This window comes from Diorhabda sublineata, chromosome 1, assembly GCF_026230105.1.
Source record: "Diorhabda sublineata isolate icDioSubl1.1 chromosome 1, icDioSubl1.1, whole genome shotgun sequence".
Taxonomy (NCBI): Eukaryota; Metazoa; Arthropoda; class Insecta; order Coleoptera; family Chrysomelidae; genus Diorhabda; species Diorhabda sublineata.
The window spans coordinates 7,625,190-7,649,017 of NC_079474.1; the positions used below are offsets into that span (position 1 = coordinate 7,625,190).

The 23,828-nt window shown below is 30.6% G+C and overlaps 1 protein-coding gene and 1 long non-coding RNA gene across 2 annotated transcripts in view; one reads left to right on the plus strand and one right to left on the minus strand.

The window, feature by feature from the left end:
- Positions 1 to 13: 13 nt before the first annotated feature.
- The window catches only part of LOC130452439 (uncharacterized), a 50,616-nt gene continuing 26,801 nt past the window's right edge, over positions 14 to 23,828 (plus strand). Inside the window, exons 1-10 of the mRNA XM_056791722.1 lie at positions 14 to 411; positions 3,194 to 3,300; positions 10,655 to 10,801; positions 12,401 to 12,455; positions 14,733 to 14,806; positions 16,484 to 16,702; positions 17,411 to 17,544; positions 17,609 to 17,959; positions 20,516 to 20,796; positions 21,445 to 21,789. Of these exons, the coding sequence (XP_056647700.1) occupies positions 312 to 411; positions 3,194 to 3,300; positions 10,655 to 10,801; positions 12,401 to 12,455; positions 14,733 to 14,806; positions 16,484 to 16,702; positions 17,411 to 17,544; positions 17,609 to 17,959; positions 20,516 to 20,796; positions 21,445 to 21,789 (1,813 nt within the window). The 5' untranslated portion in view covers positions 14 to 311. The remainder of the gene's footprint in view (positions 412 to 3,193; positions 3,301 to 10,654; positions 10,802 to 12,400; positions 12,456 to 14,732; positions 14,807 to 16,483; positions 16,703 to 17,410; positions 17,545 to 17,608; positions 17,960 to 20,515; positions 20,797 to 21,444; positions 21,790 to 23,828) is intronic.
- Positions 2,421 to 23,828, minus strand: part of LOC130452440 (uncharacterized) — a 31,707-nt gene continuing 10,299 nt past the window's right edge. The window contains exons 3-4 of the long non-coding RNA XR_008910972.1: positions 14,851 to 14,954; positions 2,421 to 2,461 (exon numbers count right to left, since the gene is read on the minus strand). This is a non-coding gene — a long non-coding RNA (uncharacterized LOC130452440). The remainder of the gene's footprint in view (positions 2,462 to 14,850; positions 14,955 to 23,828) is intronic.

Consider the following 23,828-nt stretch of genomic DNA (forward strand, 5'->3'; position numbering starts at 1 on the left):
GAGATAACGGTATATATTTGTATGTATTAAAAGAAGATGTCACCATTACTACTTGGCTAAACGAAAATGCTGCAAAAATATTAAAGGTTTCTTTACAACTGTCAAAAAACCATTTGCATATTCATCGAAAATTGCTATATTCTTAAAATTCTATTATTTTGTGATAAATTTTGTAATCGTTATTAGCTAAATAACAGTGGTAGTTTTTTTCACTGTGGAAATTACAATGTGGCAAATAATGTTCAAGAAAAAAGTTGTATACGATCAATAAACTTTATCTAACGTTAGTGAACAGATACTGAATTTTATGAATGATGGGCATACTTTTTAAATGGTTCAGATTTTATTTGTGTTTGTCATTTTTTCAGTTATGTAACGGGAATCCAGTCAATCAAATTGATACGGAAATAGGTGAGTCATATTGTTTAGTAATTGATAAAGGATAATGGGTCGTAGGCTAATGTCTCATATACATTAAGTTGTTCAGCTCGCATCACCTTTCAAAGGCGTTATTGCAAATATGTTTACAACCTGTTTTCCTTCACTTTTTATTTATAAAAAATGAAATTTCGTCTGAAGCTTTTGTATTCGTTAAATAATCATGTATTGTATTTTCTTTCCAAATATATAATATTTGAATTAATGTTTTTTGTGAAAAATAGAAATTTGAAACTTAAAATTTGGATTGTGGTTTTTTATAATTTTATTTTGCGCGATTGGAATAATAAATTAAAAAACAACGAAATTAACAAATTAAATATTTTTAACATAAGTTATTTAATTATATACATGAATTGTAATAATCACCTTTATTAATGTGGCCTAATCTGTGACATGAATTACATCAATTAATTTCACCAATTAAACTTGTATTCTCAACAGGAATTAATTAGGAATACTTATAGGATTAAATGCCTACCATTTTTGTTCCTATTTGTGAATTCAATATTACCGCATAAAACATTGATTCATGAACAGAACTGCCTTTTATTTTTAATGATGACATAATTTTGATGGAATATATTATTCTTATTGTAATTTCATGTTCCACTAAGTTTATTTACCTATTATTTAAAATTATCTCTAAACATAATAAATACTGTTTGTAATTGTATCAAAATTCATTCAATCCAGTATTTCCTTTAATTAATGTTGCATGAACTGCTAAAGTTATGTGATAACAAAAAATTAATTGCATTTAGTTTCTAACAGTGTTAGATTATCTAATGAATGAAATGTAATCAAATTTACAGTATGAACCTAAAAAATTAGTTTTCAAGAAGTTTTATAGATTAGCAATAGAGTAGTTGCTGGTTTCTAAAAATATTTGTCATAGATAAATGAAGTAAGATGCTTCTTACCCATAAAGAGTTGTTCATCTAATGTGATGTAATATTGAAAATAGGAATGATCAATAGTTTTGTTACATAGAAATCTACACCCACATTTCTTGATTTCTTATTGAAGGTCATGGTGGTATATTAAATTTGCTAGTAAGAAAAGTTTTAATCATTTAATAAGATGGAGACAAGAAATATATGTTAAGTATCACCTAAACGAAGTGAAAATTATATTTTTCTCCCATATATAGTAAATTGGTGAATTGTATGGGGTATACCATGATAAGCTATGTCAATATATATTGGTGTTGAGAGAGAGAGAAATAAACTTAATTGATACTATTGCATCAAAGGCAATGAATCAAAGTCTTTCATCTATTTTACAATATTATTATTTAATATTATACATGTGTATTAATTATTTAAATATATCAGGAATGTATGAAGGAACTTTGGATTTAAAAAATCACATTAAGTAAGAAGTTAAAACTGTATACAAGTTATAATATGGTAGGAAAGTCATGAGGAGAACTGTTTATTGATTTGTAATAAATAGAATTTCTTCAAATACATTTTTTTCTTTGAAATTTGTACTCTTATTGTATTTTTAAAAAATTCATTAATAGCAGTTTTTATAGGAGCTTGTTTCAGTTATAATATTTTCAGTTACCTATGTCGTAATTTTCACAGATGCAACTATTTCCAAAAAATTAACTTTTTGTACATAAGGAAAAGAATCAGGCCAAAATTTACCTGAATCATTCCTAATACTTCCTGAATCTTTGTAAATGTTTTTGAAAATATACTACAAAGTAATTTTTCTGTTAGTCACTCATTTCTTCTATTGTCAGAGTCTTTTGAAAAAGCCTGTGTGCTCTACATTTGTGAGTGATTTGTATGATGGAGTGCTTGTTCTATTCGAATTACATGAAAGGAAGGTTTCATAGACTCTTTTAAAAATCACATCAAATTTTTCATAAATACTTGAATTAAATCTTGTTTGCAGTTGAAATACACCTCTCAGAAATCTCTCCTATACAACTTAACAACTTAACTTAACTCATCATGGTATGCCTTGTTGCTCTCCTTATATACTCAATGACAAAAACAAACCTGTTGTCCTACAAAAAACAATTTATTAAAACAAAAATCTTAATATAACGGGACATTGAAAACAAAAAAACAACCAAAATCTAGAAAACATAAAAAGTGGTTTATTGCTATTCCAATGCACAATTGCTATGATGATCAATTGCAACTTCATGTAGCTTTGACAAATTCATTTAGGATTTGGTAGTGAATCTAGTTTTATACCAATCATACTAACTCCAAACTGTTCAATAGGTGAAAAATAAGGCGGGCCTAGAGAGAAGTTCTGTATTGAGTAAAAGTACATTAATTGATACTCATAAGTATGTACAACTATTTGTTTCAAGATTTTATAAATTTATAAACAGTTAAATGTCTCGTAAAAATACAAGTGTACTTCTATTTCTCTCAACTCTAGCTGTCAATGAGGAACCAATTAAAATATAGAAATTCCACATAAATTATTAATTTGTATTTTCAACTGTAAATTTATTATTTTCACATGAATTCGTTTATCACAATTGTCACTATTTTTAATATTATTTGTGGTATACGTATTGGCACGGGTTTAGTTTGCCAATTATACCAAATGACGCTCTATCTTGACCTAACTGTTCTAAACTATTGAGATAAGAATTTCTTTCTCTTAAAGTGTTATAAGTGAAATACAAATTATTATAGGTTATGCTTGAATATTTTGTCTTTATTTAATACAGGTTAAATAATACAATGCGTTTGATTTAACTTGTTTTTTTTTATTTCAGAATCAAATGCCAAATTTGTTGCAGGGGTCATTTCCCTATTATTCACAGTATGTTTTTTGGTATTTATAGTAGCCTGTTTATGTTGCCAAAGAAGAAAACGTTTTCAGGTAAAAATACACACCTTTACTACTATTTTCAAATCACTCTGTGACTTGTGGTCAATTATTTTATTTTAAACTATAACTTGCTTTTTATATCAATTATAAAACTATCATTTAAAAAGTTTGGAACAGAAACGACTTAAGTTATATTGTGGAGAAATTAGATATATCAAGAATTATGAGACATATTTATGAGTATATAATGATAGTTTTTTCAACTTTGCTACTACTACCGAATTTTAATTCCAAATTAATTTAATTGTTAAAAATTTTTCAAAGTCAAGAAACATGAATTCGAGTCACGACTATAGTGCAATATCTAATTTATACCATTAAATATTTATTATATTCACATTCGAACCGTATGTACTAACTGTACTCTACAATTACAAAATTCTAATAAGTATTGATTGAATCAGGCCATTTTAAAACTGTTTCTTTACTTCGTACACAATTAGCTAAATTTAAATATCAGGTATTTCATTATCAGCAAGCTATGTCAGATCGCATCAAGAAGCATGTGTGGACTCTGAACACTTCATGGTTATGGCGAAAATAATAACCTGTACAAATCATAATTGGAATTTCAACAAGCTACATAATGAAAACACTCAGAAAGAATATGTCGCACATATAGAGAATTTACTATCAAAAAATGAAGATGAAGGGGAAACTATCAAGGAGGAATGGAAGTTTGCAAACTACAGCCAACAATCATTGAGGTGGAACAAAGACGTGCAAAAAAATGGTTTAATGAAAGCTGTATAAGTGTAGTAGAAATGAAAGTCAGATCAAGACTAAGAAGGATAAAAATTGAAGAATTGAAGAAAGAAAATAATATGAAATGATTAGAAAGAAGAGTAATAAGCTGATAAGGGATAGTAAACGTGAGTTAATGGATAATATTGTTAGAGAAATAGAAAAGGAAATTCAAATAGAAATAAAGAATTTCTACAAGAAAGTAAATGAATCTAATAAAACATACAAAGGTAATGCCAAAGAAATAGAGGAAAAAGAAAGCAGGCTGACAGAAGAAAACCAGCAATATAAACAAATATGGGTAGATTACTTTATGGACTTGCTAACTGAACCAAGCACAGAAGAGAACGAGGAACAGGAGGAGAATGATCAAGGAATTTTATCAGAAGTTGAGGGAATCATAAATAAAATGAGAAATGGAAAAGTGTAAAGCAAAGAATTGATATAGTGAGAAGGAACCAAACTTCAAGAAAGAATATACTAACTAATTAGGAAAAAATGGTTTGAGGGAAGGATGCCAATAGAATGGGAAATAGGACAAATTATCACTTTACACAAGAGAGGTGATCAACACCAGTTCAGTAACTATAATGTTTCATATAAGATTCTATCAACAATAATCCAAAAACGAGTAGCTAATAGCACTCAAGAAATAATGGGTCAATATCAATGCGGCTTCATATGGAGTAGGTCAACAACAGTAGCAGTACATAAAATAAAACAGATAATGGAAGAAGCACATGAGCATCAAATAGACCTACTGATGCTCTTCATTGATTTTGAGCTGGCATTTGACTCAATAAACAGAAATAATTTATAGACACTAAACAAAAACACTAAAATAACAATTCGTTAATCATAGTTATTAGTTTAATTAGTAATGCATTAAAAGTATTTGAGGAATGTGTAAAAGAAAGACTGATAGATTTTTTCAAAACTAATAATTGACTCCCTGATAATCAGTATTAATTAATTAACAGTCTAAATTGAAGTTTTGCTATGAATGAATGAATATTACTAAGTTGATGGTGTAATACATAATCATAATAAATGTATAACTGTATTTTTTTAAATAAAATAGCGAGAAAGTACATGTGTCTCAGGCGTTTGAGAACAATATAACAAATAAGAAACAAAAAATTGAAATTAAAGAAACTTTTAGTACTTTTGAAAATGTATACCACAAGGAACAGCATTAGAACCAATAAAATCATTAAGTAAGTCTTCCTTACACACATCTAGTCATTTTCTACGTGGACGGCCTCTTATTCTTTTTGCGCCTTATCCACATGTTAAGGCTCATTTTACCGACCTGTTTTCTTCCATTCTGGCTATATGCCCCAACCAATGCAGTCTTTTTGCCATTACTATATAACTGATCTCTGTCTGACCATATAACCTTTTAATCTCTTCATTCATTCTTCTTCTCCATTCATCTTGTTCCACTCTTATTCCTCTAAAAATTTTTCTTAACACTCCTCTTTCGTATGCACTTAGCATGTTTTCCTCTTTCTTATTTATGACCCAGCATTCACTACCATATAACACCATAGGTTGTATAACTTTCATGTAAATTCTTAGCTTCGTTACCCTTGAGATATTTTTGGACCTTAATAGTTTTCCTAGAGCTTCAACTGTTTTATTGCCTCTTGCCAATCTTTTGTCGATTTTTTTAATTTCGTCCCCTTTACTCCCAGGTATTCAAACTCTTGTATTCTATCGAGCCGGAATTCCTTGTTTTTTTACAAAATGAACTGAATTTTTGCGAAAATATGTCAATAGAGGAGACATATAATGACATTATGATAGGCTACAAAATTTTACTACCAAAAATTGAAGGTAAAGTGGTTAAAAAAATGTTTAAACATGTGTTTTTGTACATATTTCACGATTCTGAACCGAAGACCGCAAAAATAAAGAAAAACCACTCAACTATTATAAAGTTCACCTAATTAGAAAACAATGAACCAGAAATTGTGATGTAAGAATTTTTTACGAGGATGTATTGATATCTAGTTAGCCTAGACCAGTTCCATGCATAAACAAAATATTGCGTTACCATAGCAACTAATAATAATTTATTAGAAGTGTTAGTATAAAGTTTGACGTCAAAAAAGTAAACCACCAGAGTTGTTGAACGTGCAAGGCTAGAAGCATCGCGTTCGATCTGTGCTCGATTTGGAAACGATGTAGACTTCTTAAACCGAATTGTTACAACAAAGCAACAATCGATGGAATGGCGACACCCTAGTTCTCCACGACCTAAGAAGTCCCATGTCCAAAAATCTGCTGGAAAAGTTCTTGCTTCAGTTTTTTTGGATTGTCATAGAGTAATCATGATTTATTTTTTGGATAAGGGTAGAACAATAACTGGAGATTACTATTCGACATTACTCACCACTCTACGCTATACTTTTGCAGGACAACGCCCCTGCACACAAATCTCATATTACCATGCAAAAAATTCCTGATTTAGGGTTTGAATTACTAGAACATTTGATATCGAAGCAGCCCCAAAATTTTTCCAAATCTTCATTAACTATAGAGAAGGAGCTATAAAAAATTGTTACATCACGATTTTTTGTTAATAGATTACTTTTCAAGTGTCCTTTGCAGTAGTTGAAGGAATTTTAGAAAAATTTCGGCACTTTGATTTCAAAACGAACAAAGCGCGTCTACGCTTCAACTTAAACTCTATGTATTTTTTTTAGCGTTATAAAAAATACTTACGTCACAATTTCTGGTCAATTAATTTCTAATTATTTGAATTTTGTAATAATTGAATGATTTTTATTAACATGTAGAAAAACACATGATTAAAAAATTTTTATCCACTCAATCTTCAATTTTTGGTGGTAAAATTATGTATAATGTATAACGTCATTATATGTTTCCTCTATTGATATTTTTTCGCAAAAGTTCAGTTTATTTTGTAAAAAAATATTCGTGGTAGAAGTCTGAGGATAACTTCATACGGGTTAGACCACAATAAAAAAAATAATAGTGGGATGAAACCCATTGGAAAAGAAGGAGAATATAATAAAAATGAAAAAAAAAACATAATCTACGCGCTATTTGAGGTTGGAAAGGGAAAGGAAGTGATTTTATAAGGATAAAAAACGGTTTATCCCGATTTCCTGTGAAAAAACTTACACTATATATTTTGATCTAACATAGAAAAACTGTTACAATTTTCTATTGAAAATTTTCCTGTCAAAACAGCATTTTTTTAAGGTCGGTGAGTTTTTTGTACGTTTGAATCTTTATTTTCTTATGGCGTAGAAAAAATATTACTTTCACCTCAGAAAGGGCAAAAATAAAAAGAAAAAAACTTACATCCGATTTTTTTTTAATTATTTATATAATTTTTTGTGATTTATTTAAATTTTACACTTAAATGACACAAAAAACGTGAGATTCCATGTTAGATTAATAAACATAAGTAATTAGAGTGAAATATTTTAATAAATAACAAAAAATTATGCAACTGATTACAAAAAAACCGGGGCAAGTTGGTGATGGTAATATTTTTCACATCATCAGAAAGTAGATATTTCAATGAACGGAAACCTCACTGACTTTTTTAAAGAAGCTGATATTTTGACGGGAGAATTTTCGATTGAAAATTAAGGTGTTTTTTCGATATTAAGTCAAAATACAGTGATATAATAAATATTTCAAACCAAATAAATTGCAGTGTATTTGATAAATGAAAAGTTAATTTTCCGAGAAAAATTTTTTTGTAAAAGAAAAATTAAAAACCAAACACTTGGTTTTTCAATTTTTCATATAAATTTTGAGGTTATGTGAAAAAAGTGTGAATACAAAAGTTGTACATTTACCACTTCTTCTCATTCCCGACCTCAAATCTCCCGTAACTTATGTTTCCTCCCATTTTAATTATATTCTCCTCTTTTTTGGTTTTCATCCTACTATTATTTTGTTTCAGTTGTTATCATTTTTAAAAGCTTCTACCCTGGTCTATTTTACAAAAATTTGAATTATAATTTCGTAATCCAAAAGCTAAAGCTCACAATTATTAAAATTGAATGGATATTTTTTGGAATTATATTTTTGATTGATAAAGATATATTCTTTATTTTTAAATTTGCGGTTTTAAGACCTTTTCACATATAGACGACTTTATCTAGGAGCCAAATTGGATTAATATTAATGTTAAATATCCTTTGCCTTATTCTTCTACAAAAGTAATCACAATTATTGAAGTTAAAGTTCATAATTAACTATTGAATCGTTCTAAGGACATTAAGAAGTAAACTGCGAAAAAAGTGTGCTTAATTTTTACAAATAAAATTTAATGTAAATGCGTTATGAACATATGTTAAAAATTGAATCAACTAGTTGCATAACTGAATGATTTCATTCTCATTTTATGATGAATATAAACTATTGAGAGTAAGAGAAACAGTAACTGCTAAATGAAATGAAAATTACTCAAGGCGACCACAATAGGTAATAAAAAAGACTAATTAATTTATTCAAAACCTATAATTGTTTGTATCAGAAACAAGAATCATTCACTGTTTTGCTGATCTAAAATCAGATTTGCTACAATTTCATCTGATGTCATTGAAAATTACTTGACATTTCACTGATAGCAGCTGTTACCAGAAAAATTCCTCTTTAGCTAAAAAGTATCTAGAGGCATTGCACGAAATAAATATACATTGAAATACAGTAAGTTGAGTGACATTTTAAAACAGGATCGGTGGATAGAACTTATGTAATGACTCAGTTATTTAAACTAATATTTGCTTATCAAATAAATTAAAAACAACGGAAATGATTCAGGAGGAGACTTCCCAGCTAATTGTGATGAAATTTCTCGCAAAAGGTTAATTCTAGTAGCAGTTGAAGTTCTTGCGAACGAAACAATGAAATAATGTTTTTGCCGTTAGCGTGAATACTGATATGAATCTTAAAAAACGATTAAATGATGTCATGAAATTTGTCTACCACTGTACTACAAAACATTCATTACACACTTTCTAAAGGATGAAATACCTTTTATTCACTAGTGATTGATGTTTCATTATTCTATTAACCGAATAATTGAAATCGTTGAATGACTGTACAATTGTAGTATTTATCACATATCTTATAATATTATTAAATGTACCAATTGAAGAATGATTATTTGTAAGACCCATAACAATAAATGTGAAAAATTTGAAATTTTTTGTTGACCTGGTCCACGTATCAATTAGTCAAATTTTCCATTTTGCTGTAGTGTAAAAAAACACACGAGGTAAAGATTTTCTTTATTACCTAACAACATTGTTAGTTAACACGTCTCCTGAGTTTAGTTTAGGTATAGCGTGAATCGTTAAAATTTCTTTTAGATTTTCTAGTATACATTTGTCAGTTTACTAATTTATGTACTTATAAAAAGACTAGTGATAATTTGAGATGTACACTACAAGTGTACATCATCTTTTTTGAACATATGTAGATAAGAATTTAGTAATAATAAAACTACAGTCTGTAATTGGTACATATTTAAATTTTTAATGTAACCTCCTTTTTCTTTTATTCTTTCGGTATACAATTTTGGCATTCTCTGTGACAATGTCGATAAATAATCGTTGCATAATTGGTTCCATCAGCTTTTCAGAATATTCCAAATACGTGAAGTGGAAGTAGGACACTATTCTCTGACTTCCTTATTCAATTTGTCCCACAACACTTTCAGTACATTCTTCCTTTCCAATTCTTTCAAATACTCTTTGTACAGCTTCGAGAAATGTTTCATTGTCAGGGTGGAAGACAACAAAATCCCTTAAATTTTTACCAGATCTCCAGTCACCTTTCCTCCAAAACACCTTAAACCGCCAGTTCTTCTTTTGACCTGCCCACAAACATTCTTGTTTTACACCCAAAAACTTCAAACTTTGACTCATAACTCCATAAAATTCTCTCCCGCTCTTCATGCGTCCAATTTTTATGTTCTCTAGCCCACTGCAACCTTTTAATTTTATTTTGACGTCTTAAAAGAAGTCTCTTCACTGCCACCCTTCCAAAAAGGCCAGTTTATCTCAATTTCATTTTCCCTGTAGAAGTACTTAAAGGTAGATAGATACTTTTTAAATTCAATTTATTTTGATATTAACTATTTAAGCGTTTCTCTACTGTATTCTCTACTACCTTTGTCGTATCTAGAAAACTAAATCTGCGCCAGTGCGCCAAATGTCTGCTTAATCCTTTACAATTATGAATGTGTAATGGAAACTCATAATTTGGTTATGAATTTGATAAAATAAATTCATGTTACATCTATTATAGTCATTATAAAAAGTGCCACTGATGCCTGTATATTTATTATACTAATTAACAACTGATAATAATATTCTCATTGTTTTTCATGCTGCTTAGACAGAAGATCCGGAGAAGGTAGTACACATAATTTGAACACACACAATTTTATATTTTTGGTTTTTTATTCATTTTTATTTTCTTGAAATATCGAACAAGATTTATCTTTTTAATTTTTTATCACACCTCGTATGATGATAACCGATAACACCATAATTTGTTGTAAATAAAAAGTATATATATGTAATTGATATTATTTATTTTCCAGCAATTCCGAGATAGTCCTGTTACTGCATCGTCCATACCAAATTTAGACCATGGTCATGTCAATCCAATTGCTAGTGGAGAATTTACCATATTTTCTCCATTATCTCCTCATTTTAACAACAACGTTTTTCATGAGGACAAGCCAAATGTAAGAATAATAGTTTTATTCTAACAAATCCAAGATAATATATATAATATAATAGCACAATGACTTGAAATCAACAATTAAATTAAACAGGGAGACTCTTTGCCTTCCTTTTTATTTAATAATAATGGAAAGCATACCAAAAAGGGCAAATTTACACCAGAAAAATGTAGTAGTGAATTATTCACAAGTTATAGCAAAAGCATATGATGTTATGTTGATGGCAAATACAACAATTATTTAAAAATATAGATAGGCCAGACAGGCAAGCACTTTTGTGTATAAATGAAGGAATGAAAAAATGTATGTATTTAGGGTAGTAAGACAGTACATCAGAAAACTACTTTAAAACAAAGAAGAACAGGCTGTCACCCTCTGAAGTTATTGAGAGTGAACATTGGAAAATATGGACAAGAATGAATGGGGAACAGATTGTCCTACAGGCCGTATCGATCAATATTTTAAAGTAACACATTGACAAAGAGAAAACAAAAATAAAACTTTGAGTTATCAACTTCGCAATGAAAACACGCACAATAACAAACAAAGGAAAATTGATTTTGAAATTAAGAGAATAATTCTAAATAATTCTAGGACCAAACAATAGACAATGGAACTGTAACACACAAAAGTAATAAAGAAAGAGATTATGAACTAAAAGATGAAAATATTGAAAGATTAATAGAAAATAATAAGACAATTTCAGTGATCTGGTCTAGGCTTTGTTTTCCATTCGCTGAACCAAATTAACCCTTCAGGCAGAACAAGTTTTTTTTTGCATAGAGGAACATCCGTCTCACAGACAGATAATGGGATTTGTGTTTCTTCTTTGTGAACTTAATCTTTATTTTAAGGCATTTATTTACCCCATTTCACTTTTTTTGTTAATTAGCACATAATACAGTTCATCAACATCATTATGCCGTTCAATCTATTGGATTATGGCTAGCGCTTAGGGCGCTTACAAATCCGTTTATTGGGGTGGATTACTCCCCTCGCTCTTTTCGTTACATTTTTTTGCGTTGGTCCTGACTTCGTTTGTCAGCTTTCTCCATTCTTTTCTGTTTTTGCTATTTGCTTTCCATTCTATTATTTCTAGGATTTTAATATCTTCTTCAATTTTGTTTCTTGGGCTGCCCTTGCCTTTTGCCCATAGGTATCAATCAAGCATATAGAATATAGTACAATAAAAAATACCAAATACCACAAAAAAGTAATTAATAAATATTTAACATTTGTAATTACTACCATTCAAATGGAAAAATTATAATGAAACAAAGCTATTTGACTATCAGTCAAATACAAGAAAACCTTCTTAGGGTAGGGGTAAAGGTTGTGAACATCCGGTATCGGTGAAGAATAGGATTGACTGAGGCACTTACGAAACCCTACTCCTTTACCTGCTCCCTAGGGAATTCTAGTATCTTCTGTAAAATATATCAGTCTGGCAAAGATGGATGTTCCGTTTGAGGGACAAATGAATTTTCAAATATATATTATTGATGACTAAATACATTTTTTGGATAGTGTTTAATCTTTGAAATTTTTTAATGTTTTAGCAAGTTTTTTACAAAATTGATTATGTGTTTTTTTCCATTTCAGGCAAAATCTATTGAGGACCCCCTAGCCAATAGCTACGACATTAGTCCATGGTTTAGTAAGTATTTTTTTTATTAGATTTAATATTATACAGTACAGCGTCGATAATCCGAATTAATGTTTTCAGAAGTGCTTCAGTTAATTAAAAGTTCGGATGATCGAAATTTTTATTTATTTTTCATTTATTACTGTTATTGTATAGAGGATGTCCTTAAATTCAACTGCCAACGATATAGGGGAAATTCCTTAGGTCAAATTATGCTTATCGATATATGGGACTTATGTCAACTAACGCATCCTTTCAGAGTTACAGGGTGTAAAAGTTTTAAAAATAAAACGAATTTTTTGTCAATAAATTTCAAATGGTGTAATCGATTGTTATTGAAACTTTTCGACGATTATCAGGTTGATAAACTACTTGTTCTAACATGAATAGATGATTTCCCGGGGAGCTCAACGTAAGTCAAGAACCCTTTTTCCACCCGTGAATTCACTGCCATTGGATAAAATGTTTTTTTTTTTTAGTTTTTGATTCCTTAATAAAAAGGTAATGACATTTGTCTACACTAAATTAACCGTTTTCGAGAAAAACATCATTTTATGACTGCTCTTGTGATTACTTTGAAAAATACAAAACAGATATAAGTATCCTATTCCGATAGGCATAATTTGATCCAAGAAATTTCCCCTAGAGCGTCGAATTTAGAGACATCCTGTATAATAAGGAAAAGCAAGACCTAAAACAACAACTTTGTAAAAAAATTTGTTTATTCATATAAACATAGTAGGTAAATGTATAGTGAACAAATGAGTGTTATGAAGTACATACATATAAATTGTTCAATTTAGCTACATGTACATCATGAAAAATTAAAAACATGTAAGGCATGAGCACGAGATGGCCTTAAGTCATCTTTTTCTGGTTTTTCATTTACATCATCGTCCTCTGTAGGTCTTCACCTCGTAGTAAGTGTTCCAAAAATTTCATTGTCTGTCAGCAACTGAATGCCTGTATCTTCACTATCCACACTCACTTTTATCAGAATCCTCGAAAACACTAATATTATTCATTTCGTACACAATTTCAGATAAAACGTCATTATCATGCACGCGGATTTCGATTTCATCTTTGAATGGTTTCAGTAGTTTATTCCACAACTTCTACAAGGCGCAGCTGTTAACTCCATTTCATGCTCCTAACTCCTAACCAACATATAACTGCAGTCTTTTAAGGTATCCTTTGTTTCTCTCCAATCTTTGGATGTGGCCAAACCATCACAATCTCTGGACTTTAATGAATCGGATGATGTTTGAATTGACTAGTATTTCATCGATATCTCCATTATTTTGGATTCTCTACTCTGTTTCATCTATTCAAATTCATCTATATATTTTTCTGATAATTTTACTCTCGAATATTTTTAATATTTAAATTTTGTTATCGAATGATATAAAATACAAATTGATTGATACAGATGACAACGCTCGATAAGTAATTTGTGTAGCTCAGGAAAATTATGATGTCAACAAAATAAACTATTGATCAATTGAAGTAATTTAATGGCAAGGTTATAAAACCGAAACAAACAAATTTCGCTGTATTATGTTTTAACATTTATTTCCTTGACAATATCTTCGAAAATGCTCTTCTTTTTGAATCAATAGATCGTTCTTCCATCTGTACAATTTACTGTTTTATATTTATTATTGTCGTATTGTAGATATATTCATAACTACTTGTTTTCCATTCTTTTCGTATATTTTTGCTTGGCATATTCCATCCCCTTGTCTTTAGAAAAAGTGAATATAACTCGTTTATTGTCTCTTTCTGATATTATTTCTGGGTATAAAAATATTAAACATCATAGAAGCAACACCCACAAAAATTTTGCGTTTAATACATCACAGTGTGGTTTCCACTTTGCTTGTCACTAACCTTCTAATCTAGATTTGACATTGCTCTTCTACTGACTACTGGTTGTTGGTAGATGTCAAAAGAATGTTCAAGAGTAAGAGGTTTTGGCTTGATTCAAATGATTGATGATATGGTTTAACAAAAAAAGTATTTAAAAAAATTAGAGACTGAATGTATCATTGTTGAAACATAACAAAATTGAATTAATTTAATACTTTTGCTGATGATTTTTCTTGATTTTTTATCCACAGAGACCTCAAATTAACTATCACGAAAAATACATAGAAAGGTCTGATAAGTAAATAGTTAGAGAAAATTTTGTTTTATTATGCCTGGGACTAGTTAGTGATGCTCTATTTGAAAAATTCTTATCTCTTTTTTTGATGTCTTTTTCTTACATTGTGTTTTACTTATTTTTAGATTCAAATGAAAACGATTTTCCTAGAAATAGATTAAAATACATCAAAGAATTAGGATCGGGATGGTTTGGCAAGGTAAGTTTATAAAAATTAATTGACAATAGACAGAATGCAGTTACCGATGTCTATGAAAACAAATTCTCCATTCTTGATTGGTATTTCAAAACACCTGTTTTGACTTCTCCAACTTTTAAAAATAACATGGGAAGAAACACAAGGAGCTCTGAAATTAAAAAATAAACAGAAATTTCAGTTTCGTAGTTTGTAAAGTCAGAAAATTTTTCTTAATAAATATTTGTAATTCACCTCAAAAATAGTTGTAATGTAAAATATGCATTTATCAATTGTGACTCTTGTATTTTACCTTTATTAACAAGTTTTTGTTTTCTCAAAATACAAGGTTATTTATTATATATCATTATTATTGCAATTAAAAAAATTATACATTGTGTTCATACAATTACACAGAAATTAATTATCAGGTAGATAAACTGAGTGAATAACTTATATAATGACTAGTAGGCAACTACAGACGTAATTTCCATTTGTATGTTATTAAACTTTATTGTCACAAATAGTTTTTCTTCTGGATTTATGGATTTTCTTAAAATTGTATCTTGTTTGTCAATTCATCAAAAGATGATACTGACATTCACGCGTATTTAAAAAACTTTTTCTTAAATCTTCATATAGTTTAGAAGAAACACCACATCGGCTTCGATTTAATATAAATAGATACGAGGACTGAGAGAACTGACTGACAGATGGTCGTCTCTGGCTATTCCATTTGGCGACTGTAGGTAGCCAGAGGTAGCCATGGCTACATACTTAGCGACGTCGCCATGGCGTCCCAGTGAGGTTGGGCCTTAATGCTACAATAAAAGGAAAAAGAAGAAAGGTGTAATGGACCACCTGGGTGTTAACTTCCACGTGAAAATCAATTTTAATTTGGAACTCAGTTAAGATTAAAAAATAAATCAGAAGTTACTACTGTGCCATAATAAGTGAACTGAGGAATATTAAAATCTTTGAGAAAAATGTAACAGGTCTGTTACACATCTATACTCGTAGATCTGACAATTGCAATGCTCAAAATTGGTATAACGAGAGAAATTACTAAAACCTCAAGAAATTTTGGGCAACTCCTCGTTAATTGTTGAAGAGTCCAGATTCATTTTAGATATTCTGTAAGGCAGTTATTTTGTTAAAGATTTTAATATTAGATGTAGTGAGATTAATAAGTTATTACTGATGGTAATAAATATCAATTTGGAATAGCGTCCAGATTATCAAGAATTTTAAACCCATCAATACAGGATAGCTGAATGGCCATTCCGAACCATCATTACCATCAGTAATGATAAAAGTAATCTCACAATTTTCAATATCAAAATCGTAAAAAAAATAACTGGCTCACAGAATATTTAAAATGATTCTATAATCTTCGTTATAGAGGAGTAAACTTAGATTCGAAATAATCCCATAACAACAATTGGAGAAATGGAGAAATATCTGGTTATCTAACGGTAAGATTAAGGAGAGCCTGTCGGTTTTAATTAAATTTGTCACTATCACATGAAGGCTTTCCATAATAGAAGAATCCTCCAGGCGGCGCTGGTTTTAAAGCAATAAGAGCTTGATATGATATGTAACGTAGTTTCCTCCTCTACAGGTCTTGTGTCTGTAGTGTAGTGGTAGTAGTGTAGTAGCTTTTTATAGTTTGCGTTGATGTAAAGTTAATATGATTTGCAGGTGGTTGAAGGTGCTATACAAGATGACGACAATAAAAAACAAAATTGGACGCCTGTAGTAGTTAGAATCTTAGAAGCGACCTCTAGTCAGAATGAAAAAATATTATTTTTACAGAATGCAGAAATATATAAAATTGGAAATCATACAAATATTTTAACCTTAGTAGGGAGATCGTTGGAAACAGTACCTTACTTGTTGCTGCAGGAATGGTGTTCTCAGGTAAATATTTTTTTCTGTTTTTCTATAAATTTTACACTTTGAACAATCTGATCGCTATTTTCTAAAATTTTGTGGCAGGATGTCAATACTTGACTTGGGAAGTTTCTAGAATATTCGGAAACTCTGGAAAGTCATTGCCAATATATATTAGCATTTAAACCGATTTCTGAAAGACTCTGAACCCTGAAACTCAAAGGAAAGAACAGAACTATAAGCATTATTAATATACATGCTCCTTCCGAAAAAAAAAGAAGAAGTAAAGGATGAACTGCTGGGCTACGAATATAAAAATTTACCTAAACATAATATCAAAATAGTAATAGGAGACGAAAATGCAAAGAGCGGAAAAGAAAATATATACTTTTACACCGCTCAAAAGATTGTCCAAACAGGAAGATTCAACACACAAATAAACATTATTTATTGATAATTACCCTTTGACTAGCAGAAGGCCATGCTCACTTACCACAAAATTGACCACTATTTCACTATACCCTAAAATTGCATCTGTTGATGAGACTGTATAACAGTTAGCGCTCCCTTATGTCTTGAATTAGTTGTGATCCACTGTGTACCTCTGAGCCACTGTTGCCACCTTGACCCTACCTTATGATCCTATCTAATCAAACTCTTGTATTGTGAACAGCTTTTTTCATCTTATATTGCTTAAATTATATCGTTATGAATACAAAAACTTTAATGTTTCAGGGCGATTTAAAAGCTTATTTAAGATCTCAGAAGACCGACGCAGACCAGTTTTTGTCAACAGAATATCCACTATTATGGTGTTATCAATTAACATCAGCCTTAAAATATATACACGAACATGACATCGTACACTTGTAAGTTAACAAATTTCTTTTGGAGATAAAAATTTTAATCGCCGCTGATGCATATTTTTTCTAGGGATTTGGCAAGTAGAAATTGTCAACTAACCAATAATCTAATTCTAAAATTGGGGGACTACGGATTAGGACCCTTCAAATATCCGGCAGATTATTATCAAGGTCAACCAACAGTTCCTGTGAGATGGTGCTCACCGGAATCTCTTATATATACTCAAACTACTATACAACCAAAACGAGTCACTCCCGAAGCTAACGTTTGGGCATTGGCGGTGACGATGTGGGAGATCTGCGAATGCGGTGATCAACCCTATTGGGATTTAAGTGACGACGATGTAATTTCACAAGTTTTAGGACCGACTGGCATTAGGTTGAGAAGGCCTGCGCATTCAGTACTTTATACCGACTATATGTAAGTATTTGTAATAACTGTGACGCAGCTTACATAGGACATACATTTTAATATTTGGAAAATAGGTTAAAATGGCACCAATATAATTAAATAAATAAAATTGCGTTAGCAAACCATGAGATATAAAAAGTATATATATTCAATTATAAAAATTATTCAAACGGAATCAAATACAAGAAAAAGATAATTTTTAAAAATAATTCACTTCACAAAACAGTTATTAACGATAAACCATACAAACAATTTAAGTAAAATTCAAAATTCTGTTACTGTTAACTTAGGAAATAAATTATTTAATGTGATTTTTATTTTTATATTCACGTCGTGGGTGATCTATTGATGTATGTTATATTTTTCCCGAGTTATCCGCAAATTAAGATATTCTAACCTTGGCTAAATTAAACCTCAATCCAACCAAGCTTAAGTAAATTTAAACTCATCAGAAAATGGATCTGTTCCTCGATTTACTTGACAATATCAATTCGAACGTAAATAAAAGTTGATAAATAGAAACGTCAACAACAATTATCTTTTTTATTTTCTGTACTTATCTTTTATAAATAGTCCTCTAAATATAAGATCTTTCGTCTTCATAAATCCAAGTCAACCAATGTAATTATTGGGAAAATTATAAGTACTTGTTACTGCAGATAAATCTAATATGATCATTTCCAACATTAAACAACAGTCAGTTAGGGTTTATTTATTTAAATATGTCTGCTTGATAGAGCTGATTGATCTCTTATGTCCCCTCCTCTATTCAATTGCAAGAGACTATCTCTGAAACTAGTAGTTCTTTTATTCCCGATCCTTTAATAAATTTTAGGACATTCGCCATTCAAAGTTTAGAAAAATATTCTTATTCTATTCCGGTGTCGAGTCCCAAGATATTTTAGTGCCTTGCAGTCAGCAAGTGTGGACATAGATGGTTCAATTTTTATCAGACAGGATGCTATGTTCTGATTAATGTATTATTCCGATCTCTTCTGTCCGTAGTTTCCCTACAATATTTTCGTCTTAGTCTTACTATCTTGTGGCAGAAATTCAACTATTTTCCTATTTCTTCCAATTTTGTATCGGTGTTGATTTAACAAAACGGATCTGGTTCCCTAAAGGGTGTTTTTAATAATTTATTAGCTATCCCATTTCCTTCTGCTCCAGTGTACCATGTCATTCATAATAGGGTAATTATATTATTGCTGTCTAGCTCTTTAAGTATTACGTTACATTAAGTAGCAGTTTTGGAATTGATTATAGAAAAGCTCAGTTCTTAATTATTTTCTTCCTTCCTATCAACATTCAAATGTGCGCATCTCCTAATTACTTAATTTCCGCCTAAAATGTGCTTGAGATTTTCGCCAAACTTTTGTTCCAGGCTCATACATTTCTTCCTTTATTTTAAAATTGTCTGCATACCATTTACTGGCATTTTTTTTTCTTTCTGGGACTGGCGTTTTCATATCACTACTTTTTGTTTTTATATTCGAATGTCTTCAGAAATTATACTTTTCCTCATTTCATCCTGTGGTATGATCCATGATACCTTTTCTTTGCCTATCATCAGGGTAGTATTTCTACAGAATTTCCTCTCTACCCAATCTCTGTCTCATTCTTTATGATGTTCTTTCCACCACCATATGTAGACTAGCCTATGACTTCTGGAAGCGTTGTCTATTGTTCTCTGTAGACTAGTTTTGCTACTCTCGTGGTGGCTGTCATATTTACATTTCGTATTTTTAACACAGGTGTTCAGTATTCAATGTCTAGGTACTAGGTATGTCCTCTTTCGACATCTTTACTATCAATTCTAGTGGGTTTGAGAATATTGTTACATGGTACATGCACTAAGAATAGTTTTGGTGGGGTTGTTGTTGAGTCACATTAGCTATTTGTGTAGTTGAGGCCTCTTCGTACTATGTCCCTCTAGATGTTATGACTGTCTTCAACGTAGCACTAATAGTCTACTCAGAGGTAAGTCAATTTCTAGGATTTGGTCAAGCTTTGTTGTTGGACTTATGGAGTTGTTTTCGTTCCCCATCTTTGACTCTGATTCTCTAGTAGTGAGGAGACCTGACATCTAAAGATGTCGTACTATATAAAGATGGTTTTGTGAACATTATCAGAAGCTCCTTCGAGTTCAAAAACATATATACAATTGTTTCATGTATTGACTTATAAGGAGACTAAGTTTGAAAATTAGGTATAAGGAGAAATGTATTAATTGTTACATTAGAAATGTGAAAATAATCCTCATAATTTTAATTAATACATTCACCTTAATTATCAAAGAATCATCAATAAAGAGCTTAGAATGTGTAAAATAAGCCATACATACTGAACACATTGTTTACACTACCACTTTACCAAGATTCACAATTACACTGTCTTTCGCGTGTTTTGATAACCAAGTTATCTCCTTCAGAGACGAGACCGAAAGTAAACTGTTTTGTTGGCGACTGTTGTGTAGCAGTAGTGCAAACAGTGTGTTCAGTATTCTTGAGATACAGAGTATTTCTTGTAATAGCTACGATTGTATTTTATTTTTCTTAATTACAGTTACCGCCTCATGCAGTTATGTTGGACAAGCGCGGAATCTAGACCCAAAGTAGTACAAATTCACACAATGCTGACAGATCTTCTACAAGTCCATAAAAATACTTCGAGAACAGAAGTTTTCGATGTAGACGAATTCGATCGAAGATGGGAGTCCTGCAAACCGAATACCATCATCAAAACCGATCATATTGCAGAAACTGTACTCGAATCTGAAGGTGACGATTTGAGGAAATCGTTATCTCTTAGTCTTACGAACTTACACGGATCGTTAGATAATTTAGGTGAGTATATACAATATATTAACAAAATTTGAGTTATGTACATTAGATGAATTAACGATTTTATATTTCACGAACTGACTTATTCTGTGATCAGGGCTGTTTGGTAGCTGATTCATCAACTGGACCTTTTGGTTTGTTGAAAATTCAATTGTTTGTACATTAGAATAAAAGTACAGTTTCTGTATGACAGTATTTACAAAATGTCGAAATTGCTGCTATGGACTGGCCAGTGCATAAGCTGGACTTAAATACCATCGACTATTGATGGGATCAACTTAAAGGAAAAGTTCGGGATAGAAATTCTGCACTAGTCACGAAATTGTACCTTAAAACCAAGTTTGGAACCGTTTGTCATATTCATACTGAACACAATGCTTACACTACCACTATACCACCAACACTAACAATTACACTGTCTAACGCGCGTTTTGATAAAATGTAACTTTTTATTGATTCTATGACGTTCACGAATTTTTATACTATATGAACCATATTTTACCCACACACTATACAATTTATAATATTCAGAACAAATGTAGGTATTATATGGTCATGGCTTCCTGAATGATGAATCTTATAACCATACACCAATGTTAAATATTAGAATATAAATTTTGTTATAGTTAACGTTTAAATGTGTTATTGCAGCTTTCTATGATCAGGATGTAACTATAAACGAACAAACAACAAAATCGAGCGACGCTTTTAACTGCGAGGATTCGATTCAAAGAACAACCAGCAGTGGAAGCGAAACCGAAGAAGAAAACTGGCGGAATAAAGTCGAAAGGGGAGCATATACAGAAAAAGTTCGTCAGAAATCGAGATCGGTTGCGGATTTAATGGTTTTGACTCATGTCGATTACTCAGAATCCGAATCTGAAACTCCTTTACATAGTCTAGAATATAGGATAAATTACAAAAATGTGAGATTAGCTGGCTTAGATGGGATCAATTCTTTGGAAAACACCACCAGTATTATGTATGGAAGTGAAGGTTCGTGTATTTTAGTTGGTTTGTATAACCAAAGCAAAGTATAAATTTATTACTGGCTTAATAAACGGTAATGTGGAAAAAATACAGAAATAGATTAATTTTTTCTTAGAAAAAATGATTCAGGGAGATTAACAGCTAAAATTTTTTAATGAAACCCCTATATTATTTAATTTACAGGCTTGGTGAGCTGATTACAAATACTAAATAAAGTTGACTAAAATTATTCAAATTTTCTTTAAGAAAAAAAAAAAAATAATAATATATTGGAAATATTGGAGTATTTACAATCTGATCTGAGTATTTTGCATTACCAATAAAACGAAAACCATCGTATAGGCCCCACTTTTGTCGTTAAATCGTGTTCTAGGCTTTGATAATTTGCCTGAAACGTGTTGTGTGTAATACGTTTCGCTGATTGGTCGAAATAATTCGAATAAATTCACTCCAAACGCAATATGAGTATATTACCAAGTCCACAATGCGTTGCGGGTATAAGTTTAGGTCAAATACTTAAAAGCAAGGTTCAATATTAATTGCTAACGCCGAAATATAGCAGATTGTAGTTGTATTAATTTTGAATTACCATTTGTGATCTATAACCAGCGTTAATAAAGTGCACTCTTGTATATGTTAATTATTATGCATACGAATAAATAAGAGACCAAATTAATATAGGCGACTCATCCTCTATAGAAATTTTTTTTATTTTAAACATGTACAAGTAATTTTCAATCATTAAATAAGAATCGAAACTTACTAACATTCTGTTGTGAACTATTATAAATAGATGCACAATTTATAATTGATTATTAAATTGAAATATATTAAATTTACTTCCCGCCAAAATTAACTTATAATGTGTTATCTGGTTGAAACTGTTTTCGAAGTAAAGGTATTTTATCAAAATTGACGAGGCAATATTTTTGCTGCTCTACAAAACATGTAATTTTCATAAAATGATAGAATTGGTTGATTTAAACTTTGAAATGTATCTTAACGCTTGTCAAAACCATATTTTTACTCCTGAAAAGTATGCTGCAGCTATTGCTTCACACAACTACAAGCGGCACAAAGATTCCATATGGCACATTCGTCGATTTATAGAGTTGAGAATGTTTCAAGATTTCAAGATTTTTTTCAAGCGTTAAGACAAAGTACATCTACTCTGCTTTGCCAAGATTCTATGTGACACTATCGATAAGAAATAAGCAATGATACGAAAAGGATACCACTTAAAGAGTTTCATTGAACCGCAGAGTACCTGGGACTGGACATAAGTTAATAGCAAATGAAAGGTGTGGCAATGGTGATAATTGAAACAGGTTGACTTGATATAAAGAAGTACATTGTTTAAATATTAGAACATTTCGCTTGTTTTATAAGATAAAATTTTCTCTCCATGCATGACAATCCAATCAACTGCTTATTATAGAAATGAGTTAGCTTGAAGCAATTCAAAAAATTGTATGGCCAACTGAAAGTTATGTTCTCAATCTAATAGAGCCCCTTTGGGATGGAATTGATAGCTGACTTCTAGCTTTATTAATTCACAATTTAATTAATGTATCTCTTAGGCTTAATGAAATAAGGCATGCTTTTGATTAAATGAAATCAGAAATCTGATCCAAAGCATGACCAGACATTGTCAAGTTGTACTTAATACCAAAGGCGCTATAAAAATTTATCCCTTTCTGCTCAAACTCATCCAATATTTCTTAATACTACGAGGGTTGGTACTTGAATTTTTGAGATAGACAAACAAAAACGAGTATTTATAATTGGATATTGTTTTTCAAAATATTCTCAATTGAGATCAATACATTTTTGAATGCATTTGAACCAATTATCAAAGCATTTTTTCCATTCCGATTGAGGTACCTCCAAAACATGTGATTTGAACGCATCAACCGCTACTTCATGTGTAGAAGAACATTGACATCGCAATTTATTTTTGATCTGCATTAGTAAGAAGTCATTGGGTGCCAAACAAGAACTGAACGTCGGATGACCCATCAATTCAATGTTTTGACTGTTCAAAA